The sequence below is a fragment of the Perca flavescens genome, chromosome 1, assembly GCF_004354835.1.
Source record: "Perca flavescens isolate YP-PL-M2 chromosome 1, PFLA_1.0, whole genome shotgun sequence".
Taxonomy (NCBI): Eukaryota; Metazoa; Chordata; class Actinopteri; order Perciformes; family Percidae; genus Perca; species Perca flavescens.
Genome location: NC_041331.1, coordinates 37842870 through 37866421, shown reverse-complemented (window position 1 = coordinate 37866421; position 23552 = coordinate 37842870). Strand labels below are relative to the sequence as shown.

At 41.9% G+C, this 23552-nt stretch overlaps 1 protein-coding gene across 3 annotated transcripts in view; it reads left to right on the top strand.

Annotated features, from left to right (window-relative positions):
• The window catches only part of mpped2a (metallophosphoesterase domain containing 2a), a 72231-nt gene extending 50629 nt beyond the window's left edge, over positions 1 to 21602 (top strand). For all 3 annotated transcript variants that reach the window (XM_028583572.1, XM_028583582.1, XM_028583591.1), the window contains 3 exons: positions 17111 to 17226; positions 19499 to 19612; positions 20745 to 21602. In XM_028583572.1, coding sequence (XP_028439373.1) covers positions 17111 to 17226; positions 19499 to 19612; positions 20745 to 20863 — 349 coding nt within the window. In that variant the 3' untranslated portion in view covers positions 20864 to 21602. The remainder of the gene's footprint in view (positions 1 to 17110; positions 17227 to 19498; positions 19613 to 20744) is intronic.
• The last annotated feature ends 1950 nt before the right edge of the window (positions 21603 to 23552 follow it).

Below are 23552 nucleotides of genomic sequence, written 5' to 3'. Positions count from 1 at the left end.
GCAGCCAGACACTTAACGCCAGGCTAAAAGAAAATGCATCTCACCTTCAGTTAATTTTGGTTCCAGTGTGAACAAAGACGTGTTGATGTGTTTCTTGCTTTAACATTTTCACATTATCAGCTTCCAAGTCTTTAGTCTTTTTCCTGATCTTTCACAGAAAACTGACTAACAGGGCTGTGCATTGTAACTCCATACTTTGAAGTATTTAAAGCTGCAAGTACTGAAAGTTGCCATTAAAGGTCTGGTCAGAGTAGTGTTCATCTTTTTTATTTTATCAGATAATTCCTGATTTGAATCAAAATCTTGCCATTTTTTGACTGTATTTTATTCGGCAAAGATCTTGTGTTTACACATTGTGTTAAATTCGAGAACTTTGTTTTGTTTTTGTAGAAATCAAAAAATAGGTTTTTGCAGAGTAAGGCATTAATATAATTTTCTCATATTATACCCAGACCTAACAACCAAGAACCTGACATTCCAGGTGTATCATTTTCACTCATTTCTACTACTCACATTTGAGTGTATTTTCTATATTTATGCTGAGATAAAAAAAAAAAAAAAAAAAAAAAAAACTCTACAAGGTGTCTGTGTTTCTAATTAACATAAGTGTCACGTCTGATACAATACATGGTAATTATGTATTCAGTCTGTTAGTTTCTATTTGTGTGTGTCCATATAAATGAAACCAGAGCAGCAGTTTGTTAGGAGTGAGCACGTAAACCCAATCAACTCCCGGAAACAACCTCAAAGCATGAGTGTTTCTGGGCCGCAGGAGGAGGAGGAGGAGGTGGATGTTGACATCTGACAGCCAGCAGTTCGTGTTTTCAGAAAGCCGAGTAGCACAAAATAAAGCCTTGAAACGAACGCTGCAAATGAAGCTGCAGTGACTACACCGTTGACTCGCCTCCTCTGCAACGTGCAATGTCTGACCTGCTACAACAGCTTTGACCTGTAAAAAAGAGACCTCTGAGTCCATGTGACTTCTGTTTACAAGCTCTGGTTCACTTGTACTTGACCAAATACAACAAGGGACCCGTTTACACTGTGGTTGAGAGTTGTTGTTTTTTTTCGAGCATGATGAATGGCCTTTTTTCAGCACACTTGCTCCCTCTACCTCAACACAAGCGTCCTTGAATGCCTTTTTTTTTTTTTATGACTGTATCTCCAAGACAACACCCCATGGTCCGGTTCCACTTTGCTTTAAAAGAATGGACACGCAAAGGTCAACGGCATGCTTTTGTTCTGGTCATTGGATAGGATCATTCATATGAGAGGTAGTGACAGGGAAATTCACTGCTCCACCTACAGTATTTATTTTTCCACTGACATGTTTGGCCCTCTGATGATGGCCTCGCGCCTTCGGAGCAACGTCCCCGCTCTTTCATTGCGCTGAAGTGCGAGTTTCCTTTAGATGTTCAGCTGAAAAGCCTTTTCTCTTCCTCCCCTTCCTCCTTTTCTATTCCGTCCCTATTCTTTCTCTCCCATGGCATTAAGTGGATAAATGTGTGGAGGCGGGGTTTTTTTCTTGGAGGGGAAGAGGTGGAGGGAATTGGAGGAAGAAAAGGAGAAGCAGGGACTAGTAGGGGAGGAGGGCAGGTTGAGGATGGGAGGCTGGTGGTGGCGGTTGCTTGCCTTTCAGCCTGTTTCACAGTGGCTGGCTACCTGCTTGTGTCAGTGGCTGTGTGGTGACCTTTGACCCAGGGGCTGGCGGGCTTCAGTGGCAGCGTCAGCTTTAATTAGAGAGCCGCACAACTCGACACTCTGCAGAGCCTCTGATCCTCCACTGCAAACGCTCCGATTCAGGCCCGGACCGGGCAAAGGGCAGACAGACACGCACGCAGAGGGTGAGATCATCTAGTTCCCAAAGAGAGTATATTTTAAAGTTCATCAACATCGGTTCTGATTCTACTTTTTAATTCTGGTTTGAGTCCTGGTTCTTTTCAAAGAAACAAAACCATGTTAAACAAGAAAAACACATAAATTGTCATAAACTATAAGGTATGTGTGATAAAATGTCAAATAAAAAAATATAAATACTATATTTGTATCTACTTTTTTTTTTTTTTTTTTACTTTTTGCTGTGCGACATCGAGAATAAATGTGATTATGCTAGCAAGAAGCTTCATACGCGTTTTAACATGCTAACAGCTGATCATCATCATGTTTATGTTGATAGTTGCTTATTGGTCGTTAAATCGTTTTTTTGTCAGTGGGTCTGATGTTTGAAGACCTTTCTTCTGTGTGTATGATGAATGGCTAACTAGGCTAATATATAAAATTACAGCTGTTGTCTTCAGATGCAGATGCTTCACTCTCGATGATGATGGATGGGACGATTCCTGCAGCAGGAGAGTAAACAATGTCTATTGTTGTGTTGCACTAAATGCTTTTCAGACTGTATCCAGTATTCCTCTGCAGATTAGGGACGTTAGCTTCAGGCTTCGGGTCAGGTTTGGTCTGTGATCTTGCCAAAGGTTTAGTCAGCTTTGCGGGCCTCACAACACGTGTGGTTGCGGTTTTGGCACATATCAACAGAAGGTTGCTTGCCTTGCATTATTAGGTAATACAATGCTTTCATATTTTTGTTCTGTGAATATTCGAAAGGATGACAAATGTGCAAACCCTGTAAATAATTATACTTGTCCCTGTGTGTTTTCTTAACAGAATTGTATTGTACTTCAAATGGGAGCTTTAGCTTTAATGTTCATCTATTTTATCCTTGAATTCTTGATATGAAGTCAGTTTGGGAATCTTGGTCCTGTGGGTCTAAGCCGTGGAGAGTCAGTATCTAACCCACACAACTTCTTCCTATAAGGAATCCTTCCTGATTTCCTCTGCGGTTCAGCTGCTGTTGGTTTCCTCCAGTGGCTGTACAGTCGGCCTTCAACGTGCGCTACATTTCCAAGAGGATTAATTAGATTAAACAGAGTGTTTGCTAGCTCCTTAAAGTGTTTGTGTTTTCTCCTGCAGGACTGTGTGGCAGTGTTTTTATTTTTTCTTAAGAGAATAATCAGTCGCATTAAGAAATAATGAAGGGATTGGTGGGCGGTTGGAGCCTGGGGGACCCAGGCTGCTGTTTGTGGCTGTAACGTGAATTTACGCAGTGTTGATTTACTGTGTGTGCGTGTGCGCGTGTGCGGGCGTGTTAAACGTGACCCCCACCTTGTCGGCGTATTATATCTGCCCCCCCAGTCAGAACTGCTGTGTTTTGCTGCTTTTGCCCGATGGTTCATGTCTTTGAGGTGTGTGATAGTTAAGATTGATGTCGTTTTAGCTGAAGCACCTGATGAAAAGCAAAGAGTAGGTGCTCAAATAGAATAGTGTAGTATAGAGGTACAAGACAGAGAAGGTTCATGATTTTTAAGAAAATAATGACCAAAAAGGGGAAAAGAAAGGAATCTGCCAGTGTCATAAACTCCTTTCTTTATGTTTCCCTGTTAGCTTATATAAATCCCTGCTGTTTTCCGGTCTCATTTCTGTAAAATCCTTGTAAAACCCCTTAATGAGTTTTCACATTGCGTGTGCCTTTTGTCTATCATTTTGACCTCCAGCCTCTGTTAGCTTTGCAGCACGGTGACTTTGGTTTGTTCACAGTTAAAGTGGAATTACCAGCCGTTAAGCCAGAGCAGGGATCAGCTCTTGCCAGCATCGGCTACAAAAGTGAAATTGGCCAAACTGGCCTTACAGCAGCAGCTTTGTGCAGCGGTTACAGCTTTCACAGGTGAAGGAACTTCACTAGTGAATGGTGTAGATTTTCTAAAACACAAACACTTCTTCCACACTAGTAGAGTATTTGTCCCGGCATTCGTTTGAAATGATGCTTTCTGCCTGTGTGAGGTGGTTGAATAATTTAGTCAGAACAGGGAGAGAGAAAAAAAAAAAACAAAAAAAAACCTGGAAACACTGGCGCAATCCTTTTAATTAAACCAGGAAAAGATTGTTGTCAAGAAAATGGACTGAGATGTGAGAGAGCGAGAGAATGAGCAAGGGATGAAAAGAAAGCCAGTGTTAGGAATACAGCGGGGGATTAAAGACAGTGAGCGAGTGTTACAGACCCCTGGCCAGTTTGCTGCTGTAATGAACATTAGGGCTGCGGCATAAATTTAATGACCTGTGAAACAAACAGCGTGGCTGAGACCAGTGCCTCTGAATGCTAAGTGGCTCTATTATTAATACCAGCTCAGAGATGCCACTGTGTAAACACACTGTAAGTTTCTTTTCCCTATGAGGCCCGTTAAACACACGGCAGCCTTGTGTTGGCGGTGCACCGGCTCACCGCAGCTCTCTGAAATGGGGTCACGTTTTCCTTTGTACCTGCAGAATTAATGGCACGTTGGCCATTAACAGCATACCTGCGCTAACTTACAAGAAATGAATAGCATTGCAGCTAATGGCTGTGCAGGTTAGTCACGTAGATAATGAATAGCTTAGCGATGGGGCAGGTGAGCAAGTGGTAATAAATGGGTTCCATGCTGCTCGGAGGCAAGCAAGTGCAAATGAATAGCAGAGTTCATCCTATGTTGTTTGGTGACATGTCATCAATTTGTGCATGATGTGTTAAAAGAATAGTAATTCTACCAGCGGGCAATTTATGAACGTTTGTTTCAAACAAAAGTATATTTGTACAAGTCAAAATCAAACAAAGGACCTAGGAAATAGCTTGGAAAATAAGCTGCAAGGAGAGACTGATTAATTACCCGGACCTAAGTAATATGATATTCTTAAATGAAAATACATATTTGAAAAACACAAATTGTATTTACCCCTGAAATCCTTGTTTCCCTTTCTTTACAAACCATGTTGATTTGATTTTTATTAGGAATTTAAAAGCACAACTCAAATGAGCTCTTAAAAGCATTACTAAAATGGTTGTTCCTTGTTGCTGTTTTCAGTTGCGTTACATCTCACCCAAACATCCTGTTTAAACTAAACAATGTGTCAAATTAGAGAAGCAAGACTCAAAATACAGTTGTCATGGGACTTTGAGGCAGTTAGGGAGCAGATCTGCAGGTATGAGGGGAAGGAAGGAGCTACGGGTATGATTACGAGCAATGCAGGCTTAATCAAACGATCCAGCACAGCAGGGAGCACAGGGGAGACTAGAAGAGCCCAGAGCTAACCAGATGTCTGCTACATGAGGAGGGATACATGACATGAGGAGGCTGCTCGAGGCTATAAAATGCAATCACAATCCCCTGGAAGTGTGCCCAAGATGGCTCAGCAACCAGCCGGGGAGTAAAGGCGATCTGTCAGGAGACGGTCCCGTGCTCTCCCCCTGAACCCGACCTCAGGCTACCTGCTCATTCAACAGAGAAGATGCTTAAAAACTCCAGGCTGCTCTTTCATCAGGCAAGCAACAGTGGGTTTCCATCATTATCAACACTCTGGTTGTGGTTACAAAGGGGGCACGTGTATGTCTCTGACATCTGAATCTTCCCATCTGTTTGTTTTTCCTTTGCTGTGTTTGTCCTGGTGTGTATGTGTGTGTACACTGGCAGATCCTGGACCCAGCAGGACTCCATCTTGTTTTCCGTCACATGCTGTGTCTCGCGCTATGAGGCGATAAATATTTGAAAAGCAGAGGAAGCCCTGTGGCCCCAGCTTCTGTGGCCTGAGGTGCTGCAGCTCTGCATTTGCTGCACCTTTTACCACAGTGATGTTTTTTTTTTTTTTTTTTCCTTTCTCCCTAAACATAGATTTCAGCTGAAAGTGTTCCTTACTGTCCTGGCCATTATTCTCTGCAGAGTTTGGTGTGAAAGGTCACCAACCTAAGTGCTGGTGCAGCTGAAGCTTAGATGAATAAGTAATACCATCAATGACAACATGTCTGGATAGAATGGTAGAGATGCTAAGTGCTGATACAGAGAAAAGAGGTGAAGCTCCACTGAGTTTTCTTTCAAGTTTTAGAAGGAAGAAAATATTAATGATTTAAGTTGGAGTGAAATGAAAAGATGAGGCAAAGGCTCAATCAGACTGTTCAAGGTCTTATGTTTTTTTTTTGTGTTAACCTCTAAAAGCAGTCCACACTTCAAGCTTGGTCCTCTGTACAGCTGGAACTGTTTTTTCCCCACTCACAAACACATTTTTACACGCTTCTGCTTCTCCCACTTCGTCTCCCACCACACTATGTGGCCCGTGAGGGAGATGTGAATTGTCTGTAGCGAGCCATCAATCACGGCGGTAATGACAGCTCCATAAACAGAAGGGCAGCCTACCTACTGGTTTCTGCTCGGCGGTGATAGCATTCACATCGTCCTGCAGCACTTCCCTTCCTTCCTGCTGACCTCTGCACAGCTTCAGTGGCAAGGACGAGACTCTGCTTATCTCCACTCTCTGAATTTAGACCACCCGATGTGGGTGGTAGGAACACACAGGTGTCTGTAGGGATGTAGTGTCGTGAATAAAAAAAAAAAATGGGCAAACTGTGACCTCCGTTGAGTGATCAGTGTCAGGCAAACAACCAACAATGGAAACAAAAGTCTCTTATATTAAAGACATTTATTTAAAAGAATATGACAAATTTATGGCAAAATGGAATCACTTATTGGCCAGTATGATAGCTGTAAAGCTGCAACTAACAAATATTATATTTCCATTCTCTATTAATCTGTTGACCATTTTTCCCTTAAAAGAATTGCATTTTATATTTTATGGGTGCGTCTGTACAGCACCTTTTGTACAGGCTGCCCTGTTCAGCCCTGTGTGTTTTGTTTTGTCTGTGTTCCGGCTCTTTGTATACAAACCCATGAGACTAACAATGCCAGTTTGTGTGCTTTCCTGTGTCTATTGTTGCCACTGCGTCTCTGTGCCCCAGCTAGCATCCACTCGCTGTAAGGCCGAGACAATAACCGCGAACAGAGTGCCATGTATCTGCACTGGCTTGACCCCGTGGCCCTTCCTGTTGCCTTTTAACACCCCGTCCTCGTCCTCTTCCCCCACTCCCCCACCTCCCCCCTTGACCTTTGACCTCTCCAGCAAAGACGGGTTGGCCTGTCATGTCAGGACAAGGCAGGGTGTGCTCCCAGCCTTTTGACAGTAATCTGTGAGAACCTGCTGCTTTCTTTCTCCTAATCCACAGGAGGAGAGTAATTCCACACTGACAAACACCAATATAATCAAAGCAGCAATGTCATTTAACAGCTTGCAGTATGCTTTATTTATTATGTCAGTTTCCTCTTCACCTGACTGTCGCAGGGAAGGCCCACTAGTGTGAAAGCTGTGAAGAGAAACAAAGAACACATATAATAAGACTATTTTAGTAACTTTAACTAACTAACTTTAGTAAGTTGCACTGAGTGAGTTCTTGTGTGGGTTCTTTTCCCTGTAAACTCTCAAAGCATGATTAAAATAAAATACACAAACAATAAAAAACACAGACACATTAACGGTCGAATCAAGAGATAAACGATAATAAAAGATGGTTTAATAGTTCTTTCTACCTAATGTCATACTACAAAAGGCCCCCACTCCTCTTGACTGTGCATTCAATTGTAATAGTGTCAGCACTATATGAAAACTGCACAAAGTTTATTGAAAATGCAACACTTCTGTCATAGACCTTTTATCAGACATCAAACTACCACATACCAAATAAGAAACATAATGTTAAATTATGTTTATAACAGAGCAAGAGAGTAAAGTCTGTCTCCTTGTGCATCAAGGGCTCCCTATAACTTAGGGACAATAACAACTAAATAACAATAGAGGGAGGTGATGTAATGATAAACTGGATGCAATCTGCTCTTTAAAAAAAATCTCAAGAAAAAGATGGCCACCGCCCTTGTTATTGGTTTGTGCATCAACAACCAGTTCTGAGCTGCATGCAGGTTTTGAATTAATAATTTGTCAAGATTAGGGCTGGATGTTATTAAAAAAATAAATAAAAATGATCACGATATATTTTCCCATTTAGTTCAATATCGATATTTATCACAATATGTTTTTTTCTGATACTGCCCGTTTGAAGTGCGTCCTGACCAGCGGTTTAATTACCCTTTAGAATATTGAAAAATAAAAACATGCCTTTACAGTATTCAGCACAATCCCATTACTAAATCACATTATAAGACGCCCCACTGGTCAACAGAGCAGTCGTGCCTTCACAAAAGAAAATATAGCCCTGTTTTCCTCATACAGAGTAATCTTACAATTTACGTTTTCCTTTTTGTGTCTGCAAGCTAAGTCAGTCGTCAGTTTTGGCTACATTTCAAACAAAGTTAACAAGTGATTTTCGCTATACAATAAGAAATAGCTCTCGTAATATTTTTGTTCCTTTTTTAATGTTTTGAATATGGGGCAATTGTCGCAAAAGACGAAACAATTGATTGTTTTGGCACAGCTGCTACAGCTAATGCTAGCGCTGTTAACAGCAGACCAACTAACGGTAACGTTACTACTTTTAACTTGCAAGCTGTGTGTGTGGACTTTTCCCGTCCTGGTTGGCACCAACCGACTGGCCGAGATGTTTTGCAGACTGCTTTTGTGTAATCCGAACCATTTTCACACAACTGACGTCATGTAACTCTTTTTTTTATCAACAGTGTCTTCTCTGCTTCTGCTGCATCTATTTAGATCACATTTTTTAACTGTCCATCACGAGTCCAAAAATGAAATTGCAGTGTAATGCTAAAATTAAAGGCTCTTTTAAATGCAGGGAAGGAAGGCTAACATGACAAAGCATGTTCTTTAGCTTAGAACAAGAATGCAGAGTAGGAGAGAGAACTTGTGGACAATGCATTGTATGATTTTGTACATAGTCTGGCTTTTTATTCAAGTCACAAATATTTTAAGTCTGAATGCCACAACTTCTAATGTCACCCCTCAGGTCTAATTTATGTCCAAGCATTCCAATATCTAAGTTTTTTTCCTTTCGGTTTAAATTTTGTTTGTGTCTGAAGAGCAGCAGACCTTCAGTGTTGGGCCTGAATTGTCACAATGACTAGCAGAGGCCAAAACACACAATGCTCCCTTTTAATAATTTTCTTTCTCTATCTCTTTTCTGTTCTCAGTATTGAACGTCATAAATGAAACAACAACATTTTCCAATTCAACTCTCAGACCTGGAGCTGTAGTCTTTGTGCGGAGTAAGAAAAGTAGTAAGAGGGTACAGCTCGATTTTCAGATCACCTTGTCTTGTTTGAAATCCATAGAAAAAAATATTTCAGCCCTGGACCTTGGAGCAGAGCTGGGAAATGAGGAAAGCTTACTTATTGTCACTGAGCAAAGCTCCCTTATTTCCCAGAGATATTATCACCCCCCCTGTCTCCCTTTACTCCTCCCCCCAGCTCCCCCTCTGCCCCTCTTGCATTGTTCCCCAGGATCAAGTTCACAGAGGTCGGGGCTGGAGGAGGGTAATGGGACCCTTGTCCCTATGTCTCAGGGCAGGTTGAATGGGTCTCGGCCCCTGCCCCCAGCCCCCATACAGGCTCTCTGAATAGGACCCCTTTCGTTATTAGTCTGGTCTCTGGTTTCTTCAGACCTGCCTGGCTTCCTGCCGGTCCATATCCATATTTCAAAGTGTTTAAATTCCATTTTCACATGTAGACACATCAGTGTTCCTATAACACCTCCTTGCACCTGCCAAATCCCACATGTCACATCCACAGGCAGCTTTGCACCTGCACGTCTTGAATGTCTGTGAAGTAGTAAAAAAAACATCTGCTTCAGTTACAGCGAGCTCTTCTCCGCCACCTATGGTTCTTGCTAATTTAGTGACAATGTAATTTGTTTTGAAGTGATTTTATATTCTGTTACAAACGCTTCCCAAGGCACTGTAGAACAGCACCAATTTTAGTCTCAATGACTAGAATGAGACTTTATTTTAGAGGACTAGTATCCTTCGATGTGAACTCAATGTAAGATGTGAAATTCAAATTTCAAACTTGAGGAAACTTAGTGCACTGTGTGCTCACTCTGATCCAGACACACAGACACTTTATTGTGTTATTGTTAAATAGTTTTTACACAGTCAATGATACGAATTGCTCTTACGGCATGACAGGACTTGGGAGAGATGCTTGCACACTGAGTCCCACTTACAGACAGGCAGTTTCCTTTACTGTAGTCTTTGACGGCTTTGATGTCTGTGCTAATCCAGTGTATCTCTGGCTGCAGAGAGAGAGAGAGACAGAGTGTATGTGTGTGCGTGTGTGTTGAAGGAAAGGGGGGTTGTTGTAAAGAATGAACTCTCTTAGATGTAAATCATGGCAGGGGATGCACTCTGAACATCTCTGCTCTCATTTGATTTCCTGCTACAATGTTGGGCACTTGCCCTTTTCTCTTCCGCTCACCGTCTCTCTCTGTCTTCACATGCACTCAGACCTGCATGTAGTTTGGATTGCTGGGAGCTGCCTGGTCGTCGAAAGCAGCTGTTTGCTGCGAAGCGTCTGCTGGCTGATGCAGCGGTTGTTTTTATATTAGCGGCCAGGTCAAACTGCAGCTGGCTGCATCTCAGCGTGAAGACAAACCCTGGGGACAGGGTGTGTATGTGTGTGTATGTGTGAGTGTGAACCAACCCGTCCCCATGGTTGTAGCCTTTCCTAAGCGGGCTAAGTCTGGTGGCTAACCCTTAGTGCCTCTGCGTTTGGCAGCATGACTGCAGCGAGATTAATCCATTCCACACCCCATCAGTCACTAGGCACAGGTTATTAGTGCTGGGGCAGAGCAGAGCACACAAACACACATACTCATACATACACAGGCCTTTCACCCTTGTGACTTCGCCTTCTACCTCGTCCCCAAAGTTTGCAAAGGTGGCCTTGGTGTTGAGAGGCCATTTGTCAAAACCCAGCCAGAGTCTCCACTTGGCTCCTTTTAATAAGGCTACCTGGGCTCTGGGATTACACACACACACACACACACACACACACACACACACAGGGCATGCACTCTGCTTTGCACATACTCATGCAGCTCTGAGTGTCAGGTGGTGCGTCCCGCGGGGCTTATAAAAGTCCCATTAACATGGCCCTCCTCATTGGTTCTGACAGGTTGATCAATTAGACCCCTCCCCCCGCTGACCCTGGGGCCGCTCTGACTCAGAGGTCAGACACGATGGATCGCTGGACCTGCACACACACTCTCTCCCTCTCTCCCTCCTGTTATCTCTGAGCTGGTCACGGTGCAGCTTGTTCGTTCCGTCACATGTTCAGTGCCGGGCTGGTATCCCAGGGTGCAGCTGTTTACCTGAGACATGTTTCTGTCTTATCTCTGACACAACCAAAACACATACACCGTGCTCTGTCTCGCCGTGTGTGTGTGTGTGTGTGTGTGTGTGTGTGTGTGTGTGTGTGTGTGTGTGTGTGTGTGTGTGTGTGTGTGTGTGTGTGTGTGTGTGTGTGTGTACTATTCTTCTACAGACCAAATGTGCTCATAGATAGAGACTTCTTCTAATGTGAGGAGTTGCTATTTCTCACTTTTTTAAGGGTGTCGTTTTTGAGAGTTTTTCCCTTTTTTTTTTTTTTTATTTAACACTTACTTTTTATAGATGTGGATATGTGCACAATAACATTTTATTCAGCACACTGAGACTTTGCTAAACAGCAAAGCAAGAAACACAAGCAGGCAGACAATCAAATCAATTGATTGTTTGGTCTATAAAATGACAGACAATTGTTAAAAATGTCTCCAGGGTCAATTCCTCGGTTTACAATTGTTTAAAAAAAACTAAAAATACTTCTAACAATGAATTGATTGTGAGAATAGCTGCCAATTATTTCTGTTGTATTGTTTTTAATAGTAAACGTGGTAATTCACACGTAATGATCATACCGGGACAATTGCAATACACTTTCACTGCAAGCCAATAAAATTGGTTAAATAATTGCCCAGCCTCGACGAGGATCCAAGAGGATTTCGGTGTCAGGGACACAGAAACTTTGCCTTCAAACAGCTGATTCAGTGAGGTGTACAATTTTTTTTTTTTTTTAAATGATCCCTTAAGTGAAGGAGGAGTCAGATTTAAAAGGCATAATGAGAGGAATGAAGCATTCAGAAAGTGTGTGTGTGTGTGTGTGTGTGTGTGTGTGTGTGTGTGTGTGTGTGTGTGTGTGTGTGTGTGTGTGTGTGTGTGTTTCATTAGGGGGGTATCATAACTCGTCTAGGGACCCAGAGAGAGAAGAGTTCGGGGGAACAGAGGGGTTAAGAGCGTTGTCACACCCAGAGAGACGCTGTGCTGCCGTCCTAATGATGTCCACCGTCCTAATTGAATATTGACGTTCTGCACACAAGGGCTAAATGGCTTCTATCTGCTTCAGCTCTGCTGTCGGCCCAGGCTGCAGATTTTTAACTCGTTTCTACTGTTTGATTCCCGGGTTGGGGGGATCGTTAAATGTCCCTGTTACCTGGTTACCTGCTTTTCGTCTTTTTGATGCAGGGTTTCATTTTGTGTGTCGCTGTTGTTTTAGTGGAAGAGGTTTTTTATATTGTTTCTTACAGTTAGGTTTCTCTGAGGCTTGATGATCTTCTTTTTGAACTTAAACGTATATCCTCTTGTGGCGTCGGCACACTATAGTTATGCGTTATTTTAACGCACATTTTTACAATCTCCCCTCTTGCACCCATTTTTGTACTTTTACTTCTATTGTAAACTTTTACCTCCCCTGGACAATAATAGTTTACACATCGCTGCACAACTGTATAAATGAACAGACACTTTAATAACAAATACATTTTTTTCACATTTTCTCATTTTTATTTTATATTATGTTTTTATAATTTTGCACTATTGCAATTAGCCGTTTTCTGATTCTGATCGTACCACACTTGACAACATCTTTCCACGCCTTCCCTTGTTTTACTCCTCCTCCTCTCTTTTTGATCTGTCTTTCTTCTCCCTGGTCGTCACCTCCTTCATCCTTTTTTTTTTTTTTTTTTTCTCTTACTTCTGCTTCTATTTCTGTGATGTTGTTTTACGTCCCACTGTGCCTCTGCCTCCAGACGCTTCTCCTTTGTTGCCACGGCGACGCACTCCAGATGGCGATTGTCAAGGCAAGACTGGGCTCCGAATGTAGTCTGATCACAACACACACAGACACACACACATGCTGGTCTACATATACATACTCTGAGAACAGACAGACACTGGCAGAGTACATTCTGTTCAACACTCACATCCTACTCAGATGCTGGTGGTTGTGCACTCTCTGCCCAATACACACACACACACACACACACACACACACACACAGTAGTACAGTATAATAAAACCTGTGTCACAGCCACACAGGAAACAATCTCTCCTTTATGTGACTGGGATGTCATTAATCTTGGCGGAGGTTAACAAATGCACTTGCATGGAAGGTATATTTCATAGGCAGACAGCCGACAATGGGGCCATTGTGGCGTCGAGCTGCAGTGCCTCGCTCTGCATTCAGTCAGGACCTTTTGGTTGGCTCCGGATCCACGGCTCATGTCAGGGGTTATGTTTCATCTCCCAGATGAATGTGTTTATGCGAGAGAAAACATGTGAAACACGGAGCAAAATCAACGTTCCAGCCATTTATTTGTTTGTGCTGCCTGAAACCACGATTTATTTTTTGTGAATGGGGTGGAAATAAATGCGTTGGGCCATTTTTCAAAGTTTGGCCTTGTTGCGATTAGTCAAAACTAGAGCTAGACAAATACCCTGCTCGTGCTTTCTGTGTGCAGCCAGCCGACCAGGCCAGCTCTGGCTCTGATTCACTGCTTTCTAAGTTTCTCCAAACAGCAGCAGCCGCCGCGGCGCTATTTCCATCCATGAAGTGGCGCGTCTTCCCAGTAATCCATTAGACTTCCATTAGCTCCGATTTGTGTGATTAGTTCTAATTAATCAGTTCAGTCTGTGGCCTTCACTCCCCTGTGCGCTCCTCACATTTCATTTTTAACCTCATTTCTCAGCTCTCCACCGAGCGAGAGAATGAGGCAACGACTGAGCGAGCAAATCAAAGAGCGAGCTTCAGGTCTGCCGTCGCCTCCTCTTTTTCGGAGTGCACAAACACTCGATACTGCTCAAGCACCAGACCCAAACTGGCTGAGCCGGTGCTTTAGACTGCATTATAATGCTCCTTTCTCTCACCTTGCTGAATTAATAGGATTCTTTTGGTGTCTTATTTTGAGCAGAGATACTTTAGGAGCTTGGTTGTGTTTTTAAAATGAACCAGGAGGGATTGAGATCTCATGTTTTACACATCTGGAGTCTGCTCGGGCTCTGGTTAGCCCCACTCGGCCCTCCTGTGGAACAGTAAGTATTGATTAGCGTCGGAGTGTCCATCCCTCACTATAACAAAGCCTATTGATGTTTGTGCACTGATTTCCCCTTGGTCAAATACCATACGCAGCACCATCGCTAAGTGACTGGAAGCTGCTCCCAACCCAGCGATATGTCCCAAAGTAACCTGGGAAATAACAGAGTCAAAATTGTCTTTTCATCAGCGACTCTTCTGCTGCTCTGTGCTGCAAAATTAAAATTAAAAGATTTCTTTCCTGGGCTTGTTCCAGTAGGTCAGCTTATATACTGAGGTATTATGTGGTGATAATCTATCTTCCTTTCCTCTGTTGTCAGCCTTCTTCTGCCATTACAACTATTGTGATAAATGAAGGCTCAATTTATCAACCGGCCTCTACTCGATTTCTTTTTCTCCCCTCGGTTCCCCCGCCCCCGCTCCTATATCTCACCTCTGCATGGTTCGCTTTATTTCTTCATCTGTTTTCACCCCCCTGCATCCATCCATCCATCCATCCATCCCTCATTCCCACTCAGCCAGATCGAGGCTTTCTTTGTGTCTGCTGGAGAAGGCTGAGATGCTGCCTGTCACCCCGGAGCTGCAGACTCCCATCCAGGCTGCCGGAGGTGGCCCGGCTGCTGTCAATCAATCTGTAGCCGTGTAGCAGAGGGGATGGGGGTTGACACATGATGTGGCTCCCTGCTGTTTAGAAATTCACTGTTTGTTGTTTTTTTCTAAAAGGCTTGCGTAGTCAGTCGTATGGGTTTTGGCTTCTAAAATCAATGAAACTTGATTGTGACTCTTTGAATTTAAAGCTTCTACTGCATCAAACCAAGCGCTCTTTATTCACGGGTAAACATGCTGACCGATTGCAGATGTTTGTTTCAAGTTTAACCATCTCATGCATTTTGGATTACATTCTGTGGTGTACAGTGATATACTACTACTGCATGTCCTTTTTTCATGCATCCTGTTGTGGCTTCATCATTATTTCAGGTTCCATGTTGTTGTGAAGTGTTTGTTTTTTTAAAGCACTTGAATAAGAAATTCATGTTGTTTAGTTTAAAGCAGTCCAAAGGAAATGGTAAATTATATTGTGGTTCAAACTCACTATTTACATTATTTACAGTACATGATGTACAGCTGATATGTGAAAAGGTACACAACCTTATTTGTTAAACAGTAATTTAGTTTTACTGTGAACCGTCACAGGAAGTGCTTTTATTTTGAAGTAGCCTACACGGAAGTTGTCTGTTGTACACTCTTGCTAGCTTGTACTGAAATGAACGTGAGACGCTAGATGCAAAACATTTCCGTCAAGCTTAAGTTATTCTCATTTTTGTTTGTAAAACTGCAACATATTGAACTGTAAATGTTCACAGTAAAAGTGTTTTTGGTCGTCCTTCGAAGCAATTCCACTACACATGTATAAAAACAACTTGTTTTGATTTCAAGATTTGTGCTATTAAATTTAGTTTGGATCAATTTAAAATGTTCCCAGTGCAATAGAACAAAATATTTGTGATTATCATTTTAGCACATACCGGTAGTCCTGTTTGTTGCACCTTTTAACTGTAGAAACACAGTATTTGTACGTCATGATTGCTTTTGACTCTGATCTATCTTAGTTATGTATTAAGCACTTCTTCTACACAAGCCAACTTAAAGCTTTAGTGCTTAACTTTTTGATATTAATGAACGTCCGTTACATTCAAGCCATTGCCAAATGAGTTGCTACAAAGCTAATTAAGACCATCAGAAGATTCTGGCGTCCGGCGACTTTCACGCGCAGAAGCTCCTGTGGAGATAGTTACCTCTTCTGAAGAGTCCATCGGGTTTTTTTTTTTAATCCTCCGTGCCGCGATCACGGAAGGCTTGTATCATACATGCATAGCATGTTTAGGGTTGGGCGTCGTTTGGATTTTAACGTTTCTGATTCCAATTCTGATTCTTCCTTTCGATTCCGATTCTTTGAGAGGTGGAGTTTAAACAAGTCACATGCTTATTTCACAAATAAGAGGAAAGTTTTATTTTGATTCAAAGGTGGTTTGCAGTTTGACGGGGCTTTTTCAATGTAACATTAAGCCACACTAGAGCACCGCTTACTGTGCTCAATGCTGCAACACAACAAGTGCATGGCTGCTACGGAAACCATGTTAAATTTGGAACCCCATGATCAGATTTGAAACCAAATCCTCCAAACGATTCCAATAAAGAAACAATTGCTGCTACGATGGAATCGTAATTTTTGAAACGATTCCAAGTAGGAATCTGTTCTCGATGACCAACCCTAATCATGTGGACGCACCGACAGTTATGTTGTCATTACTTAGAATTCCTCATGGGGGCTGCAGAAACGCACTACAGCTTTTAGACTACATGCAGCTGCTTCAACCATAAAAGCCCTAACTAGTTCCTTTCCCTTGAATCGTTTTACAGTAAAGCAGCAGCAAGTGTTAATTTAGAATTGTTAACATTGTATAAACTCTTTCTGAAAACTTGCAGCCCTTTTGTGTTTGTGATACGTGGTGTGTTACTATAAATGTATACATATAATCTATTTTAATGAATTTTCACTCAGTTTAGGTCATGGACACATACACTCAGACAACCTAGCCAAACATAACTTGTTAGTTTGCATCTGCATCTTAAAAACAGATTCTGGATGAAGCTGTCAAAACAGTTTATGAAGTGAAAAGAGAGTAAATAAAGACACGAGCAAGATAATAAGCAAGACAAGAGTTTCTTGCTGCTGCAGCTTTTAAGAAGTGGCATGCTGAGGAAAAGGTGCATCAATTCATATCATGTATTTTACTTTCAGATATCAATTTAACTTTATGTATATAATCATGGTAGAGTTAAGTCTTCTGAGCAATAATAATGTGATCTCTCTCCCTCCGTCTCTGCAGGACTCCGTGGTTTAACGGCTGGGGATTCAACCTGCCTCGGGGTCAGTCTCTGCTGGATAAATGGAACCTCGTCCCTGAAGGCATCGACATCCTGATGACCCACGGACCTCCGCTCGGTGAGTCCAATTACCCAATTACAGCCCCCTCATCACCATATCTAATGAGGTTGTGCCTCATTATTTAAAATCGGTATGAAGTCACTGGAGGCGGTGTGTGTGTGTGTGTGTGTGTGTGTGTGTGTGTGTGTGTGTGTGTGTGTGTGTGTGTGTGTGTGTGTGTGTGTGTGTGTGTGTGTGTGTGTGTGTGTGTGTGTGTGTGTGTGTGTGTGTGTGTGCGCTGTGATTTTCTCCATATCGCCCAGCCCTGGCATTTGTACACTATCAGGGTTTCTGCAGGGTTTAAAAGTCTAAAATTTCAAAATCAAATTTTTCGGCCTTAGAAATTCACTAAAGTATTGTGTTCTAGGTCTTAACAGGTCCTCGTTTTCCCATGTCAATGTAACGCTACCTCTAATGCTCATTGAAATGTCCCTGCAGCACTTTGAATTTTTTTTTTATGTCGCTAGTCCTGATACTGTAAGGCTGGGCTGTCCAGATTCAGGATCAGACACGGAGGAAAGGTTGGAAACCAGTATAGAGGTTTATTGAACACAGAGGTAATGATGGTGTTTTGATATCCTCTGGGGCTGAGAGCGGGCAGACAGGCGGTAGGCAGGTCCAAAAAAAATTAAAATTCGGCTCAGGCAGGCAGACTGGGCTTCCAAGACTGAAGCGGGTATCTGGAGCAGGAGCAAAAAAAAAAAACACACAAAGTCAACAACGCTTAAAGCAGGAGATACTAGAGGCAGACTGTCAGAAACCACTTAGGCCGGCCGTAGCGAGCGTTCCCACTTGGGTGAACGGACGATCTGGCAGAGACTGGTTGGAAAGCCGGGGTTTAAGACAGGAGCGGTGATTACCGGATCTGCTTCAGGTGAGTAGGACGCCACAGGTGTCCTGACGAGGAGGGAGAGAGACCCAGGAGTGCCACACCCACTCAGCACAGGATGACAAAACTAAAACACAAGGGAGAGGGAAAACAGACAGACTGGGGAGGCAGCAAGCCAAACCATGACAAATACAAACATGCAACTTATATTGCAGCCAATCTAGACACCAGTCTAGATTGCACACTGTGCTTATACTCATAATGCCAATGAGGAAATCAGGGAATGTTTTCAGACAGTGTTTCCTGACTCTGACATCTGACTTTGTTTTAGAAGTTGTGATATAGGTCTTAAATTTCATTCAGAATTGTCTTTAAAAGTCTTAAATTTGACTTGGTGAAGCCTGCAGAAACCCTGACTATAGTCGACACTGGTTTCATCTAAATCCAGCAGTATGTGGAGTGGACACCCCGAATACGCTCTGATTACACGGTCTGATTCAATATTTGTGTGTGACTTTATGAAAAAGAAAATACATATTGTTTGGTTTTCACTACAGACTGATTCAGTTTTCTTCTAGTTCTTTGGGCTAAAGTTGTTTGGTTTTTTTTGTTTATTGTGCGCTCTCCATCTGGCTTTATTGAGTGATTTCCTTCCCCCTCGCCTACGGAGGGTTGCTGCTGTTGCTGCGGCAGCCGCTGTGGCCGTTTGATTGCATGGAAACTCGATTTTGCACCAGTGTGACAGACGCTGCAAACGATTGGAGGGAGACCATGGGAGAGGAGAGCAGAGCTGGGGAGAGGAGGGGGTGGTTGAAGATGTAAGGTGGCTCTCCAGAACTGGGAAACACAACATGGAAAACAAATCAGGGTTGCACAACTGTGGAAGATAAAAGAAGACTGCCAGAATGCTGTTAAATTCAGATGAAAAGGCAGTAAATGAACAGTTGTGAGGTTTTTACTTATTTACAGAGTTAAGTATCACAAGGTGGTTCTGAACTACAAAAGGCTGCCAGTATACAAGATTCTGAAAATGAACTTTGAATTTTCATGCAGGGCTGGAAGTCCAATATGACGAAACATTTCCTGCAGCAGGAAACTGCAGACTTTCAACTTGTGCACAGCGAGATAAGAGATATTATCTGTTTCTTATTTGTACAATTTTAACAAAAAGAATCACAAACTACTTCGGCACTACCTCTGCTTTCGGTAAAAAAAAAATCATTCAGAACACGAGAAAATAAGAGTTTACTTGCTAAATAATTGTTTTTCTCTATTAGGAGCCAAAATCGTAATTGCGAATTGTATAGTCCTACCTGTTACAGTTCTGTACATCCATTGCTGATGATTGGTCAGTAATAAAGTCAGCCTAATGAAGCACTTGATGAAAATGATAAACAAGACCAAGACTGTCTGGGGAACTGAGAATTTTAAAACTTCTAACCTGTCTGTCTGTCTGTGTAGGTTTCCGAGACTGGGTCCCTAAGGAGCTGCAGCGGGTCGGCTGTGTGGAGCTGCTCAACACGGTCCAGAAGAGGGTGCGACCCAAACTTCATGCCTTCGGAGGCATACACGAAGGTACTGAGGCTAAAAAAAAATCCAGGGTCAGGAGGGTCTGAGCTTCATACTGACAGACTGTATTATCCTCCTTTTATTCTGGTAACCTTACAGGAAAATCCTGTTTCTAGGTTGTACAATAGAGGGATCGCATCTGGGACTACACGTGTAGAAAAATGATCTTTTACCAACAAACGAACAACATACAGACTGCTGTATGTTTGGAGAGTGAAACCTTTTTGTTTGCGAAATTATTCCTTTGACAAAATTAATTATTATTCCTTAACTTAAAATCAGCAGTCCTAACAATTTCATGCGGTCAATAAAAATATTTCTTTCCTTTTTTATTATAGTAATCTGAATACAATCAAATGACTTAATTTCTTAACATTAAAATAATGTGTCCATCTTCAGCTGTAGATTGTGAACTCCTCAATTTAATTTAAGTCATTACATTAAATAATCTCTTAAAACAAACACTTTAAAGGTGCCGTAGGTAGGATAGTGAAGATCCAGGATTTAGCCAAAAAATTTGAACATCAACAACTTTTCAGTCCCTCCCCCCTTTCGACTAAAGCCTAAAACTGTCTCCTAAGCCCCTCCCCCCACAAGGGAGAATGAATGCATGTGCATTAGCAGTGACTGACAAGCAGTTAGACCCGCCCCCCCTGGCCCTGATTGGTGCATCTGAACAGGGAGCCGTGGATTTTTGCAAATCACACTACAGGCTGTAGGTGGTGCCAGAGGAGCTGGATTTTTTTTTTTCAGTTTCAGCAAATATGACAGAAAGTTAGTTAGTTTTATAAGGCTTACCTACTGCACCTTTTTAAAGGGATGTAAAAGAAAACACAACATTGTGTTGAATAGCCAAAATCAAAATGATTAACTGTATTAAACCCAAGCTTTTCATAGCAATTAGTGCGGAGACGGGAAATTAGAATAAAGGAGATACATTCATGATATAAATTCATGGAAATACTTCAAGTGAAGTCAAGAGTACAAATTGCTAAACCGAGTGAAAGAAATAGGTATATTGAGTGCACCAATTAGAGATTTCATGGAACAATTTATCCCAAAACCCCCCGTCCCTGACTGTATAGTTAGTGAGGTGATTGAAGGTGACCTGCTGCTGACCCATGTTCCCCGTCCTCAGGCTACGGGATCATGACCGACGGCTTCACGACGTTCATCAACGCGTCGACCTGCACGGTCAGCTTCCAGCCCACCAACCCCCCCATCGTGTTCGACCTGCCCAACCCCTCCAGCTCCTGAGACCAGAGGACGGGGGTGGGGAGGGGCGCGATAAACTACTTCTTTTTTTTTTTCTATAAATATGTCAAGTTAAAAAAAAAACAACAAAAAAATCCAACTATGTTTCTTTGCAAACTTTTGATCTTCTCCAAGCTGTTGTTGAGATTGAGAAGATTTGGAGACGCGGGGCGGGGTGGGACGTTTGTCTGGGAGGGTTAAAGGAGAATACCGGTGTTTTATTGTTTTTCTAATTGTGCCAGCAATGCTGGTTTCCCTCGTAGATTTTAGTTTTTCTACACACAGCGTTAGCGTAGTTGCAGATATCGGAGCTTGTTTCTTTCCAAAAGAACAAGAATGTTTTTCAATCTCGTTTCAGTCTGAAAAACAACTTCCACAAAGGGAGATGATCCATGAAGAAACTTTGTCCTGATTTTATCGCACAGAGTTGAGCATTTTTATACCAACACAACTCAATGTTACGTTCTGCTTCCTGTTAATCGAACATACGTTGCTATTGTGCAGAATGCCAGAAGAGAGCAATGACTCTTTTTATTATTTTTATTATTTTGTGGCTCATGAAGTTATTTTCAACTTAACAAGCTAATTTTCATAAGATCACAAATCAATATGTTTTCAGGGTAACAGGAAAATACTAAGTGTTATTTTGTGCTCCTGACATGAGCTGTTGTCCATGACATGGTGCTCTTTGGATGCTTTTATATAGACCTTAGTGGTCCCCTAATACTGTATCTGAAGTCTCTTTTATATAGACCTTAGTGGTCCCCTAATACTGTATCTGAAGTCTCTTTTATATAGACCTTAGTGGTCCCCTAATACTGTATCTGAAGTCTCTTTCCCGAAATTCAGCCTTGGTGCAGAATTACAGCCACTAGAGCCAGTCCCACAATGAGCTTTCCTTAGGATGTGCCATTTCTGTGTCTGTAGCTATTGAGGAGGAGAGAGGGGGGGGGGGCAAGGTGGAGGGTGGGGATGTGGCCTTGACCAACTGCCACTTTGCTCATTTGAAAGCCATGATGTCTCTCTCTTTCTCATGGGTGGGCCAAATTCTCTGGGCGGGCAAAGCAGAGAAAGGGGAGGTAACCTTGCTCCTTATGACCTCATAAGGAGAAGATTCCAGATCGGCCCATCTGAGCTTTCATTTTCTCAAAGGCAGAGCAGGATACCCAGGGCTCAGTTTACACCTATCACCATTTTTAGCCACTGGGGGACCATAGGGGGGTAACGCATATTAATGTTTAAAAACCTCATAAAGTGACATTTTCATGCCATGTGACTTTTTAAATATCTTCTTTTTTTTAAACACAAAAAATGCAATTAAATGACCACAAAGAAACAAAACACAAGGAATATTTACACTCTTGTCCTCTTCAGCCAGTACCATCATATCGGCATGTGTTCGTTGATTTGGAAAGTTTTTATTTAAAAAATATATATTTAAAAGTATGCAATGCGAAATGAATTTGGGGGAAATGTAAAACTGAGCTATGAGCGACACCGGTATTCTCCTTTTTCAGGGGATTTTGTGGTTAAACAATCTTGCTCTTGATAAATATTGGTCAGATCTGTAAGATAAATGATGCTTTGTGAATTTGTACAATTCCTTTGTTTGGTTTGCATTGGCAGGACAATGGATGCCATTGTTTTATGTTGTATCATCTGATATTTTGTGCTTGGGTCTTTTTTTTTTTTTTTTTTTTTTTTTTTGGTTTTGTATTCTCGTCAGTTTCTCTTTTTTTATTGGCTGACAGGGACGCTGCCTTAAACTAGCTTTAATGTTCTCAGCTAGAGCCCCACTCTCTGCAAGCTCAGAGAAAAGTCCTTATTTATTACCCTGCAAAACAACACCTGACTAACGCAAGGACCGAATGCTATCACATTACAGCCCAAAAAAATTTACTTTGTAACATCCCATTATGAATTTCTGATCTAATTTGGAAAATGTATGTATAAAATATATATATATATATATTATATATATATTCATGTTGTAAAACATCTGTACTAAAAGTTGTGTTTGACGGAAAAAATGAATCTGGTGCATTTTTTTTTTATTTTTTTTTATGCACCTGTATAATTGACATGTTTCTTTAATGCTCCCATCAGACGCTTTTCAGACATTTCTTTAATGTTTTTGTACCGACTCTCCCGGTAGGGTAGGCATTCATTTTGGATGAGAGAGGAAAATTTGTCAGAGTCACAATCCAACAGGTGCTGGTTGTTCCCAACAACACACCTGCCTAAACCTGGTAAAGTTGTCCTTTTAAAGTGTAAATTTGATAGTATTTGTGTTTATTGCTTTTTTTTTTTCTAATGTTGCACTGTGTGTAAATGCAATCTTGCTAGCACAAAAAAAATGTTGCCAATAGTTGTCTCAACTTTGCCGCTGTAAATGCTCTTTCCGTGCTCTGTTTCCTCTCTCGCTCTTTCTCTGATTGTATCCCTCTTCATGGAAATGTTAGTTCTCTCTTTCAGTTCATTGTGATATATTTAGCTGCCTTTATATGCAAATAAAATTGCAAGATTTTTACTTATCAAGCTCTGTCTTGGTTTTTAATCTTTATTATGTGACCAGTCTTCCAAGTCCAGCTTTAGTCCTGAATGTTTCAATCCAACTTTGAGTCTCATGTCCGAATCAAGTCTCGGGTCCTCAGTACTTCAGACCAAGATCACACTAACTCCCTTTGTAATC